Source organism: Cydia strobilella, chromosome 17 (assembly GCF_947568885.1).
Source record: "Cydia strobilella chromosome 17, ilCydStro3.1, whole genome shotgun sequence".
NCBI lineage: Eukaryota > Metazoa > Arthropoda > Insecta > Lepidoptera > Tortricidae > Cydia > Cydia strobilella.
In genome coordinates this window covers 13607191-13627823 of record NC_086057.1, presented here as the reverse complement: position 1 = coordinate 13627823, position 20633 = coordinate 13607191, and the positions used below count along the sequence as shown (strand labels likewise).

General features: G+C 38.4%; 1 protein-coding gene and 1 non-coding gene across 2 annotated transcripts in view; one reads left to right on the top strand and one right to left on the bottom strand.

Moving 5' to 3' along the window:
- The window catches only part of LOC134748763 (limbic system-associated membrane protein-like), an 88920-nt gene that overhangs the window by 23623 nt on the left and 44664 nt on the right, over positions 1-20633 (top strand). Inside the window, exon 2 of the mRNA XM_063683541.1 lies at positions 5254-5381. Coding sequence (XP_063539611.1) covers positions 5254-5381 — 128 coding nt within the window. The remainder of the gene's footprint in view (positions 1-5253; positions 5382-20633) is intronic.
- Positions 3744-3815, bottom strand: Trnaa-ggc (transfer RNA alanine (anticodon GGC)). The gene has a single exon. It is a non-coding gene; the product is annotated as a tRNA-Ala (tRNA).

The window sequence follows — 20633 nt, the reverse complement described above, 5'->3', positions numbered from 1 at the left end:
CGGACGCCTCGGCCCGGGCCCGGCCCGGTTTAGCGTGAGTCATCCTTTAGTCAATACCTGGAAAATCCATGTGTGCTATTTCTAAAGACCAATTATCACATAAATCTAAAAAGCGAATCCCGAGCAACGTCTCTACAAGCACACTTTTGACATTTAGGAAATCATAATACATTTGATGAAAGCCGTTTTTTAAACGAAGAAGTTCATGAGATTATATCGCGTATATTGAATTTATAAATACATCCCGACGTTTCGTTGTCAAGCGAGACATAGACTGGGATACCTTTGTGTTGGATGATGTTGGATATTTTGAGTATAATATGTTTTGAAAAGATGTGTCCCGCCGAGTTTCTTGCAGGTCCCATATTGGGATACCCTCCTAAAATTTAGGAGGGAATTAAATCTTCTCGGGTCAGGGGTGTAGGGTTAGAGCCGGCGTAGCTTTATCGCATAAAGCTTTACTTGAAAATAGTTGTATTGTATAACTAGCCTTATGAACTGATTTTGTATGTGGGTATTTTTGAACATTGTAGATTTTCCCCAGTCACCCGTTGACGTCGAACGCTGTAAAGGGTTCGAAACTTCGGGATGTATTATAAATTTAATATACGCGATATTATTATTTTTATACCACGTCGGTGGCAATCAAGCATACGGCCCGCCTGATGGTAAGCAGTTACCGTAGCCTATGGACGCCTGCAACACCGGAGATATTACACGCGCGTTGCCGACCCTATATATAATCCGATATAATCCGTTTTCATAGTTTTATTTCATCGCGGTAACCGAAGACAATATTAAGTTCAAACGAAGTTAAACGAAGAAGATGTTAGATTAGCCAATTTTTCAAGATCAATTCCACGAGACTGTTGTCTTCCAAACGTCGGAGGTAGTTTTAAAGCTAAATTATAGTTTACAATAACTTACGGCTGTTATGGGACACTCCTAAGTAATCATTTCCCCAACGTTGAATAAAATGTCCACATTTGCATCAGTTCCGCAGGTTGTTGTTAACTATGACGAATAGGTGGAAACCGCATTTGACTTGCTAATTGCCGTTTCGCACATGTTGATGTCATTTTTATTGTGTGAGAAATTACTAACAACTTAACTAATTTAAGTACAGAATCATCGGCAGTATTACGGAGCTTTTTAAGAATAAATATGGATTTTCTTATTCTAACAGAGAGTTTGTGAATGTGGTTGTTGAAGTTCAGTTTTTCAACTAATAAAAAACAAGAAATTTTATTACATCAGTATTCTGTATTAAATCACAGGAACAGAAGTTAGAAGTAACGTAGTCTGTACATGAATGGATGGATGGAAAGTGGTTTTATAGAAACAAATAAATTTTGTTTTTTTGCAGTTCAGTGAAAATAGGTTTTCATGAAAAGTACCTATGATTTTCTACGATATCGCGATAATCTTAAGAAATAAATACTTGCCACTGTTAGTTTAGGTAATATTCTTGTTTATTCTGGATATGTGTGTAAGTGCGTGAATTTCAGTAATAATCTTTTAATCAAATTTAACATACTAACAAATAAAAACAGTTAGTGTAACTTTATAATTATCACACTTTTACTGGGTCGGATCAACCGTGTGCCGTGCTGCAGAGAATGTGTTTACTATAAGAAAACCTAAAGATGAGTCCGCATTTACATGTTTGGATAACTAGAACTCGTATTTGTTGAACTTCCAATAACACTCGTTCAAAAACAAGCGCTCTTAAGTTCTATTCATACCCCCAAATCGATAGTCAGTGCCTAGTACTAATTTATCACTTCCAAAAGAGCTTTGGAATTGCAAATTCATTCATTTGGTTAAATTCGGCACCTCCTTTGCCGTATTCCGACATAAATCCACACATAGTTGTTCTTTTTTAACGGCCTCCTAGCGTAGTCGGTAGTGACCCTGCCTACGAAGCAGGAGGGCCCGGGTTTGAATCCTGATAAGGGCATTTAGTTGTGTTTTCATCGCAGATATTTGTTCCTGAGTTATATGTGGTAATTAGGTAATAATATCCAGTATATTTAGTATTAAATTCGAAAGTTTTAACTTCAGTCACAAAACGTTACGTTAATACAGCCTTAAAGCGCGTGCCAGCCAAGCTTTAGAATGAGACAATTTAGAAAAGTTCATTTTGCTGCCAACAGGGAATACTCGTAGCTCTGAGCTTTTGCACAATAAAGCTCTAGAGATATATTAGGGACTACATACTCTGTAAACGAGCTTTACTCACATAATGAAGCTTACACGCGGAAAATAACTCGAATCTCGGATTCTTTTGTCGCTGGAAATGTCAATGTTAATGTCAATTTTCGTGAATAATAGCAAAAAGGAAACAAGTATATAACAATATATTTGCTTTACGCGTGTGCCCGTGAGAGACTGAACATAGGGTAAACTCGCATTATTTGGTGACACGCCTAATTCGGCGATACAAGTTTTGAAGCATGACACTCAGGAAAGCTAGTGAATTAGGGCTTTTTAAATGGGATCTCACGGCTTCACGGCTTCGGCGGCTTTGCCGTGAGGCCCATTTAAAAGGCCCTAATTCACTAGCTTACCTGAGTGTCATGCTTCAATACTTGTATCACCGAATTAGGCGTGTCACCAAATAATGCGAGTTTACCCTACGCAATGCGATCCTATTAAACGTTTAAAATTGAACTAACTAACTAACTAATATGGCTCAGCGACCCAAAGAGGTTCTTGGCATAGCTACAGTTGCAATTGGAAATTGATCTTATAAGTGAACTGCTTCCTTGTTTTTTATCAAAGTCACTACATAGTATAAAACAAAGTCGCTTTCCGCTGTCTGTCCTATTAAACGTTTAAAATTGAACTAACTAACTAACTAATATGGCTCAGCGACCCAAAGAGGTTCTTGGCATAGCTACAGTTGCAATTGGAAATTGATCTTATAAGTGAACTGCTTCCTTGTTTTTTTATCAAAGTCACTACATAGTATAAAACAGTCGCTTTCCGCTGTCTGTCCTATTAAACGTTTAAAATTGAACTAACTAACTAACTAATATGGCTCAGCGACCCAAAGAGGTTCTTGGCATAGCTACAGTTGCAATTGGAAATTGATCTTATAAGTGAACTGCTTCCTTGTTTTTTTTAGCAAAGTCACTACATAGTATAAAACAAAGTCGCTTTCCGCTGTCTGTCTGTCCCTATGTATGCTTAGATCTTTAAAACTACGCAACGGATTTTGATGCGGTTTTTACCTGTCAATAGAGTAATTCTTGAGGAAGGTTCTAGTGTATAATTTGTAAAGGTTTTGTGTAACCCGTGCGAAGCCGGGGCGGGTCGCTAGTTATTAAGTGATGAAAATATGAAAACGGATTATATCGCGTATATTGCGCGTTTTCATAGTTTTATTTCATGAGTAGCTATCGCGGTAACCGAAGACAATAATATTGTTTATTTATGTAGTTAATAAAGGTATTTACCGTCAGACTAATAATAAAATTAGCTACTACTTAGCTACAGGATCATACAAGTGACCTTTAATTATATAAGTGACTGCGAGAGGCGTTTCATAACTCTTCAAACATGTTACTTACGTGTAGTGAAAACAGTTCACCTGATATTAGCTACACTAACACAAGTATCTACGTCTAAATGTTAATATATTTTTTCCTTTTTTATTGTGGGACGTACCACATTATTACAATCTATAATTTGTATATACAGATGTCAATCACAATGAAAAAATCAACGATGATCAACTCTGGTCAACGTGGGACTCGAACCCACATCCTTGGATTGCCGGTCCAATGCGTTACCAATTGCGCCAGCTGACCATCCGTCAATCAACGCGAATTTAATCATTGCAACTGTGACGACGTCACTAATTCAATCCAATCCAAGGATCGGCAATCCAAGGATGTGGGTTCGAGTCCCACGTTGACCAGAGTTGATCATCGTTGATTTTTTCATTGTGATTGACATCTGTATATACAATTTATAGATAGTATCTACGTCTAAGTTATTATGTTAATCGGTAGCCCGCAGTGTAGCTACTATCAGATATTCTGGAAATACGATATGTTTACTTCATAAACCTTCTGTCGGCTTTTGCGTCCCATCGGGTCAAGGCTGACATGTCTTTCGTAGAAAGCTTAATAATGTTGACATTGTTTTATATTCCCGTGAGCTTATAATATGCGAACACATTATGACGCAAACAACAATATGCGGAAAAGTAGTAGTAATATATATATAGGTATAGTCTGTCAAGCCATTTTCGCCAGTAGAAAAAAAACAGGACAAGTGCGAGTCGGACTCGCTCACCGAGGGTTCCGTACTTTTTATTATTTGTTGTTATAGCGGCAACAGAAATACATCATCTGTGAAAATTACAACTGTCTAGCTATCACGGTTCATGAGATACAGCCTGGTGACAGACAGACGGACAGAGGAGTCTTAGTAATCCCGTTTATACTCTTTGGGTAAGGAACCCTAAAAAGCCGCAAATTAAAAAAATGTAGGCGCGAAGGGTTATCGTCTCATAGAAAATTATAATTTCGCGCCTTTTTTGCTACTGACAAAGTTGTTAATATTATAACTACAAATTTTTCTATTGACAAACATCAGTCAATATTTAAGTGGTAGTTTGATTGTCATCAGTCCGTAGCCGGAGTCGTCAGGTGAAGGTCTGGTTGGGCGGCTGTATCGACCGAAGTCAAGCACACGCTGCACTCACTACTAAATATTTACTAGTGAGTGTAATCGTAGTGATCTAAATATTTTGAAATGTCTCACGATAGTTTAATTTCGAGTAGTGAATAATATTCAAATAATCTGTGGGACATATTATATTCCATGTAATAAATGGTATCCATGTTGTTGTGTTCCATGTAATATATGTTATGTGATGATGATGATGAAGAATGTTATCACTCCATGAAAACAAGAGACACAAATCTTTGTGAGAAAACCCAGTCCATATATTATATTTATAGAATGCACTAGAGGCCAAAGTGGAGTTATTTTAGGAAATATTTTGGACAGATCCATAAATATCTTTCTCAATCGCTATCAGAGGTTGCTGGGAAATTATATACATATAAAAAAAAACGCACTAAGATCTCAGTGTTACACATGTGTACTTTCCTATGAGGTTGCCATCGTCATTACAAGTGTACAGATAAGAGAAGTCTCTATTAAAATTAAGAATAAAAAAGTCATTATTATTGTAACGAATTTTAAAAAGTAATATTTTAATCTGTCCTTTTTCAGATGCTCAAACAACTACAAAGAAATTCCCCGATGACCCGGAGTTTGAGCGGCCGATCGGCAACCAAACATTTTTCCTCGGTCGCGAGGCAGTGCTAGGATGCGCAGTCACCAACCTGGGCAAGCATAAAGTAAGTTGCTATTAACACCTTACCCTCCTCCTCGCGTCGTGTTCCTCATTGCTGAAGTGAGGGTCGTGAAATCCCCGTGGAATCAGCTTCTCTTTGACGGTGTCCCGCCATCTGTGCCTGTTTTTGGCTTCGTGAAGCACGACGTGCAGTTGGGTGTCCAGGAGTCGTAGCACGGTACGCTTATCACCATGCCTGTCACGTTCTAACAAGTATGTGAGTGCGAAAGTGACGGACTTAGTGATAGGGGAAACCATGCTGCGCGGGCAGGGTAGAACGGACTTGATCTGCCCACCTTATTGGGCTATGGCCTCTAGGTCGTTTGCCATCAACCTTGCCAGGAATTATGAGTTGTTCAAGATTATGAACTTCTTTACTGGCTATGTGACCGAAAAACTCCAGTATCCTGCGTAGACAGATGGTTGAGTCTAGTTTTGATGTTGAGTTCGCGTAAGAGCGACCTATTTGTGCGAAAAACAGTCCAAGCTATCAATATTTCAAATATACGAGTAATATCGGTAAGACTTAACGTGGCTCATCGACAGCCACACGGTCTCCCTCGACCGTGGGATATGGGAACAAAACAACATTGTTTAGAAATCGTTTGTCATGATATTAGGTGTAAGTATGACTTGGCCTCTAAGTTTAAAGTGACAATGTCGTCATCATATTGAGCGGCAACCGGCAACCACGCGTTTTTCACTGGCCGTTTTTTAGGCTGCGTTGTCTGATATAAAGTAAATAGCACTTAATTTTCAAATCCATACTTCCATACTATATCCATACTAATATTATAAATGCGCAAGTCTGTCTGTCTGTCTGTCTGTCTGTCTGTTCCCTCTTCACGCTTAAACCGCTGAACCGATTTAGATGAAATTTGTCATAGAGATAGGTTGAGTCCCTGAAAAGGACATAGGATAGTTTTTATCCCGAAAATCATCCCTTAAGAAAGTAAAAAGCGGGGTGGTATTGAGATAATTAACGAAGTGCCTGCTAATTTGTGTGTATAATATGCTCAAATTGAATAATTGCTATAATACTTTCTCCAGGCGCTATTCTTACTCTTGCTGGGGTTACTAAGTCCACGCAGACGAAGTCGCTGGCAAAAGCTAGTAAATAATAATTATTAAGAATCTTAACTCAGAGGCCAAGTCGGCCAAGATCCTTTTTGGGTCACTGAGCCAGTGAAATGAAGTGTGAAGAATCTTAACTATTTACTAAATACCATAACCTTTGTAGGAAGGTATTGCAAGTAATTTAACGGCTTTGGTTCTAGTTTATAAGACGTTTAACATCAATACGCATTGTGTCAAGGCCGTGATAGGTGGCGCTATCTCCGTTCCAGTACAAAATGACGGTTTCTTAAAAAAAAAAGCGTCTATTCAAGGTAACTTTAGGCCCCGTACATTCGTGTTATTCTCTCACTCTTACCTCTTACTAAGTGTAAGCGTGAGCGAGATGGATGTGCGTGCTCTGGACCGCAGATATCATGGTTGGATCATTGATTGGATGTCGGATGGAAGTAAAAAGTAAAACATACGTGTTTTTCTGTATTTATTTTTTCATTTAATAAATCATTATTACTAATAACGACAGATACAACGCAAAAAAGGCGGACTTGACGCAAGAGTTTAAAGTGTTATATTGTATTATATATTAAGTTTAGATAAAAGATAAATCTTTTTTTTTATGGGTTAGACTACGAATTAGAGCGAAAGAAAGCGTGCAATTAATATGTTTTATTCGATAGATTCGTCGTGCTCGAGAATAGAAAGGATATTTAAAGGTATTTTTAAAATAAAATTATATGTACACAAATGTCTGTCAGACAATTAACTACAAAATTACTGTAATTAAATTTAATTTCTAAAATAATAGCCACTTAATAACTTTTGTGCGTTTATGCCTTATGTATGGCAATAACCATTAGCATTCAAAAATAACATTAAAACTAACATTTCTGCCTAATGACCAATACCGTAATAGTGGCCATTACTGGGTATCAGAAAACTATTCCAGTTTTAAGCGCAAGAGGCTCGTTTGAACGGAACGATTTGCTCGACTAACGTTAGGGAAATGGAACTGGTCAATATATTTTAAGTAAAAAGACATACTGGACAAACGGCTTATAAGATCACTTCTTAGCGGTACGATACCGATTTCATCAACCAATAAAGTCACTTTTGAAACTGACAGATCGTTATCGTATCGTACTGCTGTAACTTCTAATAAGCTTTGTTCGAATCGAGTCCCGAGTATCTCGAGAACGTCGGAAAGTCGTCCTCCGGTTTGCGGTCGTCATTTATAAACGTTCCTGTCCTAAATAAATACATATTATGGGAAAATCTTACACAATTCGACCTAGCCCCACAGTAAGTTCAATTAGGCTTGTTTTGTGGGTACTAAACGACGATATAAGTATATCGGGTTAAAGATATTTTTATTTGTCTCAAAAGAAATATTACATTTCACTTAATGAGATAGGTCAATACATGCAAAAATTATGTTGGCTACTGAGCATTAACAGTAATGCAAAATACATATTATGTTTTTTAGAGGGACAGTAATAACAAAATGAGCAAAACAATAAAAACTGACATAAGCTAATTAACAGATAATAACTTCTTGTGGTGTTTTTATATTTCCAAGTGTGCGATTCTAAAACATGTGGCAAGTAGGCATAGATTCCTTTGTTATATAATAGATAGATATACATAAATACTTAAATACATAGATAACATCCATAACTCAGGAACAAATATCTGTACTGAACACATAAATAAATGCCCTTATCAGGATTTGAACCCGGAATCTCCTTCTTCGTAGACAGGGTCACTACCCACTATGCTAGGAGGCTGTATTATTTTGATTTAATAAACAACTTAAATTGTTGTGAAATTGTTCTTATGAAATGAGACATAATTACCTGTTGACAAATTAAATTAGTTGAATGAAAGATTTAATAAATAACTGAAATACATATTTCTCACTATACAAAGTTCTCTCACTTCCTTCCCGATCTCTCTAATGTGTTGTATGTAATCGAAAGTACATATCTCAATCTTCTTAGCAGATTTTTTATAAATAAATACGAGATCGATGATTAGATTATAATTTGATATTTTAGAAGTCGTACAAATTACTTTACACCCACTACTCACTATTTAATCAAACAACTAGTTAAACGTACAATACAATACTCTTTATTGCACACCTCACTTAGTTGACAATATATGCACAAAAACATAATTAAACAAACATTATTGGATAGAGGTAACAACAGGCGACAATATTAAATAATATAAAAAAAAACTAGTTTAAAGTCCTCCATCATTAACATCAGCTATTCCAGTAGCTCGCACTAGCACTAAACGGGGCACGAACTTTGCCACTTCACGTAAAATACGAGCGCGTTTAATTCCCAAGATGACCCAAGTTACTCGGAGTGCGAAATTTGCGCCAATTTATACGCCAGGTGCCAACATTTGTAACGAATTTTGTTAAGAAAAATTTAAAATTGAAGTTTTGCTGTGAATCCCCAAGAAAGAAAAAGCGAAATATGGAAAAATTACACACAAAAGTACACACACAGATTAGCTGCAAAATTTTAATAACAAAACTTCCGTGAGACACCAACATATTAAATATATTAATAACCTTCTCGGTACGGAGTGAGACATGTCGTTTTCGACTTAAAATATGTGAGTGGCCCGTTAATAATATATTTAATATAGCTGCTAAATTAGTATAATAATTGACCCAATATAGCCTAAACACACGGTGCCCATGAGGAAAGGGAAAAATTTAAACAGCGTAGTAAGCAGATGGAGAAAGATCGTAAGAGAGAAAGTGATACAAAAGGGAGGTCACGACCCTCAATACTGAGGAATACGACGCAAGGAGGAGGAGGGAGGAGTAATAACTGTTATATGGACCAAGGTCGAATTATGCTTTTTTTATTTTATTTATACCTTACCTACATATATATGTAGTCTATAAGTGGTTATAGAATGAGAAAAGGCATACGATAATTATGTCTGACGTATTGTTATAGATAGAGAGCTAGGCATTGAGTTAAGCATGTGCCAGACGGCAGACAATCACAGTTTCTCCAACATAACCTTGGTAGAAGCGAGTGGTTTACAACAAGCGGCTAGACGATTTTAAAACACTGCTTCTGCCATTGGTTGGCAGAGCACGCCTGTCTACCAAGGGCGTTTAAAGGACATGCAGAATTTGTTTTCAACCACTTGCTATATGGCTAAAAAGGCCATGTTGCAGAAACTGTGGTTGTCTGCCGTCTGGCACATGCTTTATTATTACTATTGAGAAGCGATACCAAACAATGAAATTGTCGCAATCGCAACCTATACCACTTAACCAAAACGTCAAGCGCCGTAAAATTCATGGCGCTTACGCGATTAGGTTGCGAGATTTACGCTCCACTTCTATGGTTTGTTGTCAAAACCACAACAACTCATGGCGGACATGGCGCAAAATACTGGTTTTCTGTGCCGGTTATAATAATTCAATGGAGCTAGGTTATTATTGCTGCTTTCGGGGGGGTGCCGTGGTCGACATGCTCGCGACCCCATTGCACCCCCCTCAACGGCATAGAAGGAAACGCCGCAGGGGATGTTAGTGGGTATTTTACTCCTCTTCCTCTGGCTAGCAGAGGAAGTTACGGGAGGAGCGAGTCCCACATACCACCCCCCAATGGGCTTCCCCAGCCCGGGGGTGAGATGCGTAAATGCATTTACCCCTGCGTCAAAAAAAAAAAAGTCATGATTGCTGATGATCTATATTAATTTACCTTTAAAGGGATTTATTTTCAAGACCCTGCTCCAGGAAGACATCTGAATTATTTATAATCTGACAAGTTAAGTAATTTTTAAGTGGCGAATAATTCTCCGCCTACATTTTGCATGATTTTTTAAGTGTAAAGGGCATTTTCATTTAGGGGTACTTTATTAAATTATAAATGTCATCACCAGCTGGTCGGAAGTTAGGGCAAAACGGGATTTTTAACGTCAGATTCAGATGTCTAAATTAATCTTTGTAGACATATTTCCACCTAAATTCTCTTAATTTATTTTGCTAGACTATCCAATGCATTTGTCAATGAATGTAATTATTTACATCTACTATCGTTCGAATACGATAAGTCTTTCTTAAAGCTAAATAAATAACAGATGAGGTTGAAAATTTCTTCTAACGGCTCTTTGTCACATGTTTAATAAAAATAGATCTTTAGAGCTACTACTTACCTAATTAAAAATATATTTATAATTCTAAACTATATTGCACACTAAAATATGCAATAATACTTAAAACTGTGTATTCAGGATTATAAAATCATCATCACATTGTAGGCCGAGTACATGATTGGCGCGACAGTATCTCGCTGCGAGATAGACTACCCGTCTTCTACTAACTGTATGAATTAAAAGGGGACGGTAGTCTATGTCGCGGCGAGATACTCTGCGCCAATCATGTGCTAGCCCGGCTGGTTATTTTAAATATGTCGCGCCATAGTAATAACATTCACTCACAATAATGTTCACATTCGCGAGTGCTCAGAATGAATGCACTGAACGGTGCGCTGTGTCATCGCGCGCGGCCGCTCACTCGTTCATTTTATCATTGAAGTTGAGTGAAACAAACGTCGCTTAAATCGATCTCTGCTACGGTTTGAAATAACAAATCCGTAATCAAATTTTAACTTCGCCCCTACGTGATATGTATTATAAAATCAATGTGGTGTTTAATTATGTTTTTAAGTGTACACCGAATTGGGGTCCAAAGTGACTTTTGTTGGCTTTCTGCTTGCCGCCCGCTTGCCGTTTTGCTACTGGCGTGCTTGTGGCCCTTTCCCCGACTCAGCGCCCCGCAATTCCGAGCAACGCTGAACTCAGCGCCACGCAGTTCCGAGCAACGCTGAACTCAGCGCCGACCAGAAAAACCAGCGCCTACCACCCCGGCACCGTTAGGGGAGGACTTCGGGTGCAAACGTTTAGCGGAATCAAATCTCGTCAAGTCTTAGTGCGAAGTCACTTCATTTTCTTCTTCTTCTTCTTTTTCTAGGGGCTATGTAAGGCTCCAGAGCCTATGTATCACTGCGACCATCTCTGATCTATTGTGATCGCCACCTACTACAACTCTCGATCCAAACCTGCAACTTCAAACAGCTGCAGGATCTTTTTGGTTTCGAGAGACTTTAACTCCTCCGGGCGCAATATATGTCCACCCAGGATCAAGTCACGAGTGCGCATTAGGCAGGGGCACTCTGTGAGGATGTGTAGGGGCGTCTCCTCTGCCTCCATACAGAGTCTGCACCGCCCCATGTCACGTTTCCCCATAGTGTGCATGTGCTTATTTAGGCCGCAGTGCCCGGTAAGCACCCTGACCAAGTTGCGCAGTTGGTTCCTAGGCAGCGCCAAGGCGCTCGAAGACGCCTTTTTGCTGAAGGCCTTGATAAGCGCTTTGGAATGGTTCAACCCTGGTTTCTCCCTCCAGAGTTGAATGGTTTTGTAGTGACAGTAGGTCTTTAGGGTGAGCCGCGTTAGGCTTCTGGGAATCCCACAAAACGGCTCAGGACTGTAGTTCTTCCCCTTAGCCCCTGCTCGCGCGAGTTCGTCGGCCTTTTCGTTTCCAACGATACCCGCATGCCCCGGGACCCAACGTAGAACAACCTTGTTCCTGGCTCCAAGGTTGTTCAATAATTGCCTGCAGTTCTCAACCAGCCTCGATGTGGTGACATCAGAGGTTAGGGCTAAGAGTGCCGCCTGGCTATCCGAATGGATATAGATAGTATGGTTGCCGTAGTTGCTTTGCAGATTCATTGACGCACATTCAATAATGGCGTATACCTCTGCCTGGAATATAGAGCAAAAACACCCTAGGTTTAAGCTGATGCTTTTCCTGGGCGCTTCACCATATACTCCGCAGCCTACTTCAGATCCGGATTTGGAGCCATCAGTGTACCACCTCAGGCTTCCTTCTTTCCACTTAATTTGACTGTTTGACCAGTCCTCCCTTTTGGGGAGTTCCACTGAGTAGAGTTTGAGTGGACAAAATTTGGGTGCCATAGTGTCGGACGGCATCCCAAGAACAGGAATATCGTACACTGATTCCTTAAACAGTCTCAGAGTTTGCGATAACCAATTACCTCTCCTCGCGCCCGCTATTCTAAGCATACTAGATCTCGCCTCCAATTCCAGATGCAGGTGAAGGGGCGGTAGATTTAGTATGGCCTCTAGGGCTGCCGTCGGGGAGGATGACATGGCTCCAGTGACGATGACACAGGCAGTTCTTTGCAGGCTGCCAAGCCTCGTCACTGTTGCCTTCTGCGTCGTTTTCCTGTACCATGCTACGGAGGCGTAAGACACTATCGGCCTCACTATAGCCGTGTACAGCCACAAGGCAATCTTGGGTTTTAGACCCCATCGGTTGCCTGCTAAACGACAGCATATTGCCAAGGCTGATCTAGCCTTTTGTATAGTTCCGTCCACATGCTTGTTCCAGGTCAGTTTCTGGTCCAGTGTTACCCCCAGATATTTGACCTCTGTTGAGAACGGAATAGTTTTACCATTCATGACAAGCGGCTTAAGTTTGTCTAGTTTCCGCTTGTTCGTGAATGGAACTATAATTGTCTTGTCCGCATTGATAGACAATTCATTATCTCTGCACCATGTATTTATGGTGTTGAGAGCCCTCTGCATAAGGTCTGATAAAGTACTTTGACAGTTGCCCCTCACCGTCACAACAAGGTCGTCTGCGTACCCCTGAGTGTCGATTCGGAGCTCCGCCATCTTATGCAGAAGTCCATCCACCGCGAGAGTCCAGAGCAAGGGAGATAGGACACCCCCCTGCGGGCAGCCTCTCACAGTGGCCACTTCCAGTGTAGTGTTAAGCAAGTCTAGCCTAACCATTCTGCTTGAGAGCATGCTTTGCACCCAGCGGATAGTGGTGGCGTCCACCTCCTTGGCCTTACCTTCATTTTACCCGTTTTTACCATTGGTAGTGAATAATATTGTCTTCGGTTACCGCGATAGTTACTCATGAAATAAAACTATGAAAACGGATTATATCGCGTATATTGAATTTATAATACATCCCGATGTTTCGAACTCTTTACAGCGTTCGTGGTCAACGGGTGGGTCGGGATGTATTATAAATTCAATATACGCGATATAATCCGTTTTCATAGTTTTATTTCATTGGTAGTGAAATCAAATAATTTATATTGACCGTTTTTCTGTCTTCATTTATAATTCCCCGTACCTAACGGGATATATAGCAGGTTAGAACGTACTAGAACTAGAACGCGACATCTTGTACTCAAAAGGAGTTAATGAATCACGAATTGAGCCAATCAAAGTACGAAAAACAAAATTTGTTTTTCATGTGTACAATATTATACTTATGTATGTACTTTATGTATTTATCGCATAAATTTATGTAAAAAGATGCGGAATATTAGGAAATAAGTAGACCACCTGTTATAATTGATTATGCATTTTGTTGAATAGTGGTAGCATGACAAGAAGATCCTGCTTCGTTGTCCCGTCTTACCCTTGACCCTGTCTTGGCCTATTTACCCTTAGTTTATTCATTTTTTTGTGAAGCTATTGAAATACAATAAAACATTAAATTATTGCTTACGAGTATAAATGAATACTGAAAATGTTCACCTCATTATTTATTTCATTGTTCATTCAGCAGTTTTTCTACTATTCAGAGGTTGTCTGGAGGAGATTGATTGTAGTGGCGAACGTTTCATTGAAAAAAAGAATGTCAGACAATTTAACGCTTATTTCTTGAAGGTGTTAAATTATTTTTAGGTCAATTTAGTTTTGTTTTCTATCTAGGCTCGAAGGTAGCTGTAGATCTTAAGGTGCAGTAGTTTTTTTAAAGTCCTAGCGCTTTTTTAGAACACAATATGGCTGCCAAAAATTTAATTAGCAATCTTGAGAGACTCGATTCGAATCCTGAGTTTTTGACTTTCGCTCGGTAGAAAAAAATCACGAACATAGGTCTAATATGGCCGTTTAAAAATTTGCAACAAATTTTGCACAAAAGCTAAAAATATGAAATTTGCTTTTAAAAATTTGGCAATATCATGTTTAAGGAAATTTATCGATGAAGTACTTTTTTAGGGTTCCGTACCCAAAGGGTAAAAACGGGACCCTATTACTAAGACTCGGCTGTCCGTCTGTCCGTCTGTCTGTCTGTCTGTCTGTCACCAGGCTGTATCTCATGAACGGATATACAACAAATACTAAAAGTACGGAACCCTCGGTGGGCGAGTCCGACTCGCACTTGGCCGGGTTTTTTATTTAAACGTATAATTTAACAAGTTTGGGAACAAATCAAATTATTTTATTAAATATTTTGATTTGTGTTTTTTTAAGTAGTCACACTACTATATATAAAATACGTTTTTAACGTATAATTTAAATTCAAAAACATGATAGAGTTAGACCAAGAAAAGTCCGCAACGATTTATTAGCATACGCAGTGCAAGTGTTATTTTAAACGATACACTTCTATGAAATTGTGACGTATAAATAACACATGCATTGCGTGTACTATCAAAATCGTTGCAGACTTATCTTGGTCTAACTCTATCCGCGCTCCCGAGCAAGCATATCCATCTCTCTCACGAGTGAGAAAAGAACACGAATTTACTGGGCCTTACTTAATACCTACCTAGCTACATACACATGTTTTTTAGCGTTCCGTACCCAAAGGGTAAAAACGGGACCCTATTACTAAGACTCCGCTGTCCGTCTGTCTGTCTGTCACCAGGCTGTATCTCATGAACCGTGATAGACAGTTGAATATTCACAGATGATGCATTTCTGTTGCCGCTATAACAACAAATACTAAAAAGTACGGAACCCTCGGTGCGCGAGTCCGACTCGCACTTGGCCGGTTTTTTTATTTAAATGTACTTTTTGAGCGCGAAGTTTGAGCGGCAGTTTAAGATACTGATGTTCCAAAGTTGCAAAATTTTCACAGAGTAAAATTTTGGAAACTTCGAATAGGTATTGTGGTGTTGTATCGATATCGAAATTTTGAATTTCCGAAATTTCAGACATTTTTGGAAACTTTCCGCATCTTGAACATCTATAGTTGTACGTGTGCTTTCTTCTTTTGTGTGAAATCTTGACGCCAAACGACAGCTTCGAAAAACTCGGCCCAAGCCCTCCTACAACTACACCTACAACTCATCTGGACAGCTCCACTGTGCTTCGTGCTGTCGGACTTTTAAAAACAAATTTGGATTTGCAAGTCACGCTCGCGCCCATGCGCGTAGTTAATAAAAACCCTTTTAGAAATAATAATATACAAATAAAACGCTTGTCGGGATGTCGCTGTCGACGGATACGTCTGGGAGGACATCATCATCATCATCATTATCATGTATGCTTTAAGTTTTGTAAAAAGGGTTATGAAATCGCTGTCTATATACCTACACATCGTCAACATTTTTGTTAGTTTGTTAAGTAGAGCCAGCCACGTGTATAACGTAATCCCGGTCTTTATGGCACTGGTTGAATAAAATTGTTTTATAAGACGAGGAAAACACAAGCCATAATCATGAAAGCGGTAAACAAATCGGAAGAGGAAACAATGGGCAGAAAAGCGTATCAAATGCATGGTATTAAGTAACTCGTATTTACTATTTTATACCAGGTATTCGCTCATTAATTGTTGTTACAGATATACCTATACCTAAAGTAAAATTAATTAAAAAGAATCATTCTAAAGTAATAAATTTACCTCTTTTATTGTAAAACTACTTCATTAAAAATGATATCTCCTTACAATTCACAACTTAACTCTTTATTTTAATCAAAGGGGATATAATTAGATTAAGCGGTACTGTCATAGTAAATTTTGTAACCACAATAAATTCACTGCCATCTATCGACACACGATTAAAACTAAAAATGAAAATGTATAAAAATACCATAAAGTGTATTTAAATATGGATAAATGATTTTTTTTATTTGCATTAATTATTTTTATATGACTTTGACCCATGTTATTTCACTGATATGCGTTAAAATTGTTAAATAACAAACGAAACCGTTAACGCCATCTATCCGAGAGTAGGCCAAAGGTAGTGGCGCCATCTGATCGAGAAACAAATTTTCTTGATTTTCGAGGCACGTTTTTTCCTTAGAAGCTGTATCCATCTATTACGGAGTTATATCTATCTTTGATTTTAATAAAGTAGGTTCTATATAAAAAAAAATATTCTGCTAGTGTGAACACTCTTGAAAAAACATAAATTAAGAAATAAATACTAAAACTTGTTAGGGAGTTTACCTACCTTTTATTTTTTCTTATGTACATAAATAATATGCGTAGCAGTAGGTAGAAAATATTTATTGAATTTGCAAACAAAAATTTGGACCACACCAGCACATTAAAATTCATGGCACGCTGCAAGGTGCAGGCTGATTCCTGTGCATTGTTGTAACGTAGGCATGGAGCCAAAACAAGCTCACAAACTCAAAACATCACAAATTGTATACAACTTCCTTGGACTTACATCCTTTTGATTTTGACGACCTCATAGAGTTAAAGGGTGACAAGTTTCACGTAATTACTTAGGACATACGTCCGTTTGGTTTAAAAACAAGAACGTGTGCTTGTAGAGAATTCTAAAAACGAAACTGTAATTAAGCGTAATCTGTGTGAATTTTTGTGGTCATTCTATTTGAGACTGGGCTTCTATTGTAAAAGGAAACTAAGGTGCAATACAAATTGCTAGCTCGTGCAGTTGTTTGGGATGTAATGAGCTTTGTTTGAGGTAGAACGAATTGAAATGAAAAAATATTTTTTTTATTATAAGTAATAGTACTTAGCAGGCAAGTTTCAAGTAAGCTACGCTGCGCCTAATGCATGATGGATACAGTAATAACACTACCGTATTAGTTTTCATTAGTCGTGACTATCACTGGATAAAATGACAATTACTTATATCTTTGCCAAGATGTTTGTAAACTCGACTTTAAACTGACAAGCCAACGTTCTAAAAATATATTATTAGTTACACGATCTTATTGTCCGTTTCTGAGGGACCTACGTTGGGGTAGGTGGGGTGGGGGGTTTTCATGAGGTGTAAGATAAAAAGTCGCCCGTAATGATTATAGGCATAGGGATAATTTTTTGTCTTACCCCTCATGAAAAACCCTTTAAATCTTACCTCAACGCACCTTAAATACATATTTTGGTATGTTGGCGTGTGGGCCAATCAAATTAGATTTTTTCGAAGAATTAATGTCCTGCTGAAAATAGTTTTAATACCTTCATTTGGTCATAGGTACATAAAATTTTGCTCTTTATAAATATTTTGCTTGTGGCTCAAAAACGGTACGTCTGACGGAAAATTTGCTCTAATCATGATGAAAATCGATATCTGAGGATCCGAAAGGTATCTCTTACTTACTTAATATGAATTTGTAGTCATTTAGAATTCTGAATTTCTGTATTTTTGGTAAGTATGATAATGTTGAAATCCGAAAGCGCCTTTTCACCAGTGTCTGATCCACCTAACCTTGCTGGTAGTGCCATTGTAATTGATGATGGGTTCCTTTTACATCGAGTGGTTTGGAAATCAAAGGAAAAATTTAGGTATATTTATCTCCCAATAAGGCTCCCAAATTTATGCACACCTCTTGGGACTGCGCAAACTCGGGATTACATGCATTTAGGACCTAATGATTTTTTTTTGGATCTGTGAGAATTTGACTATACGCACAATACACATACTTAACCAATAAGTATTGACTTACATAAGCCGTTGAATAAAATTATTTCATCTAGGATTGGGTTAGGTTAGTTGTCTTATTTTGCGCGGATAATAGTAAAAGCTAAGGGTCAACAGTGCACTACTTTAGTACAAAATATTTAGTCTGTGCAGAATTTTTTTACTGCACTGTGGGTTTACTGCACCAAATGAGGTTAAGCCGAATGCAGTTGAAGTGTATTTCTCACTTTAGTCACGTCCCTGAAGTAATACTTGTAGTTAGTTCTTGACGCCGATCCTAAGTATATTTGTTACTAGCTTTTGCCCGCGACTTCGTCTGCGTGGAGTTAGTAATTTACGTAGCTTATATTTTACCCAATCTGCTTTTTATCAATTCCCCATACAAACTTCCACACCCCTTTTCACCCCCTTAAATGATGATTTCTGGGATAAAACTACCCTATGTCCTTCCCCGGAACTATCTCTATACAAAAAAAAAACTCAATGCAGTTTTGTTTTTTTTTTTTAATAAAATAATGTTTCCTTTAAGTAAAATGAGCTAAGGTTTTAAGGCACTTTCTCTCCAGGGCCCATAATTTTTTTCCAACCTGTATACCTAGGTATGTTACCTGAATGTTCATCTCAAATTTCACGTTATTTCAGTGACTCCTAATTGGCTTTGGGCGATCCAAAATATCGGATGGAAAACGTACAGTGTGGAATTATTCATTCTCTGAATTTCAAGTAATTTCACATTATAATATCTCACCTGGAACTCGAATAACCCAATTCAGTCACTCTTTATCAGCGTATTAGCTTGTTAATGGTGCTTTTCTTGGAGAAATTGGCAGGCGAGCTTAGGGTTAAACACACAGGGTCATTAATATTGCTAAATCTGAGATTGGAAACGCTACTGCAACTAACAGCATCAATGCAGCGTGTATTCAAAATGAAATGAGACATATGTTTAGCCTTAAAATCTTGGTGGCTCCACTTAAATCCATCCTTGGGTCCTAAGGACCAATCCTGCCAAAGGAAATCTTTTGTTCACGCAACGCCTTATTTTAGGACCTGAACCATGGACTAAATCGAGTCGGTCGGCCCTTTTAGGGGTTGAATTTTTATAGCCTATAACCTGGCCGGGGATTATCTCGACAGATTAGTAAAGTTTGTATCAAAATCCGTTCAGCCGTTTTCACGTGATGCGCGGTCAAATAAACAGACAAACAGATAAACAAACAAATAAACAAAAATTCTAAAAACTGTTGGAACGTGTTCCGTTATCAATTTTAAGTATCCCTAGAATTTTTTTTTTGAATATCTTCCAAGTACAGACTTTCGACCCTCTTCCGCTTTATTATAGGTAGGTTAAGCCTTAATTAGAAGAACGTAGTTGATTTTCAGGGTTCCGTACCCAAAGGGTAAAAACGGGACCCTATTACTAAGACTCCGCTGTCCGTCTGTCTGTCTGTCACCAGGCTGTATCTCATGAACCGTGATTGCTAGGCAGTTGAAACTTTACAGATGATGTATTTCTGTTACCGCTATAACAACAAATACCAAAAAGTACGGAACCCTCGGTGCGTGAGTGCGATTCGCACTTGGCTGGTTTTTTAAATTATTTATAGCGGCGTTGTCATCACTTGTGACAGTTAAGACGTCCCGTCAGTAACTACTGCGTTTTGAATGGTTTTGAATAAAACAAAGTACTCGTACCTAGCGCTGATACAAACTGTCATGTAGCCCTAGTGAAAAAGGGTACAATTAGTCTCGGGCAGCGCAACTGTAAAAGGGCGTAAGTTCTACGTAACCCCCCTCCCTCCCCCTACCTTTCCCCCCGTCCCGTTTAACCTTTAACTAAACATTAATTACATCTTGGATTTATTTAGGAACAATGCGATTGGTAGAAGCAAAGATAGATATAACTCCGTAATAGATGGATACAGTCTAAGGAAAAAACGTGCCTCGAAAATTTGATTCTCGATTAGATGGCGCCACTAGTTTTGGCCTACTCTCGTATAGAGGGCGTTGACGGTTTCGTTTGTTATTTATAATTTTAACGCATATCAGTGAAAGAACATGGGTCGAAATCATATAAAAATATGTAATGCAAATAAAAAAATCATTTATCCATGGTTAAATACATTTTATCGTATTTTTATAAATCTTCATTTTTAGTTTTAAAGTATATCGATAGATGGCAGTGAATTTACAGTGGTTACAAAATGTACTATGACAGTACCGCTCTATCTTATTATATCCTCTTTGGTAGAAGTTATTCATTACAGTCATCCTTAAACTAAGAGGGCAATAGGGAATATTACGCGAAACTCTGCGTAGGGGGCGCCAGGGCGCCACTACCACAATCTGAGGGTCTATCGTGAAACAAGAAAATTTATTTATCTAACATCTCTGTCACTCTTGCATATTCGAGCGATAAAGAGGCAGATAGCGAATTTACGGATTCGCGTTTCCCGGTAGGTACTCTG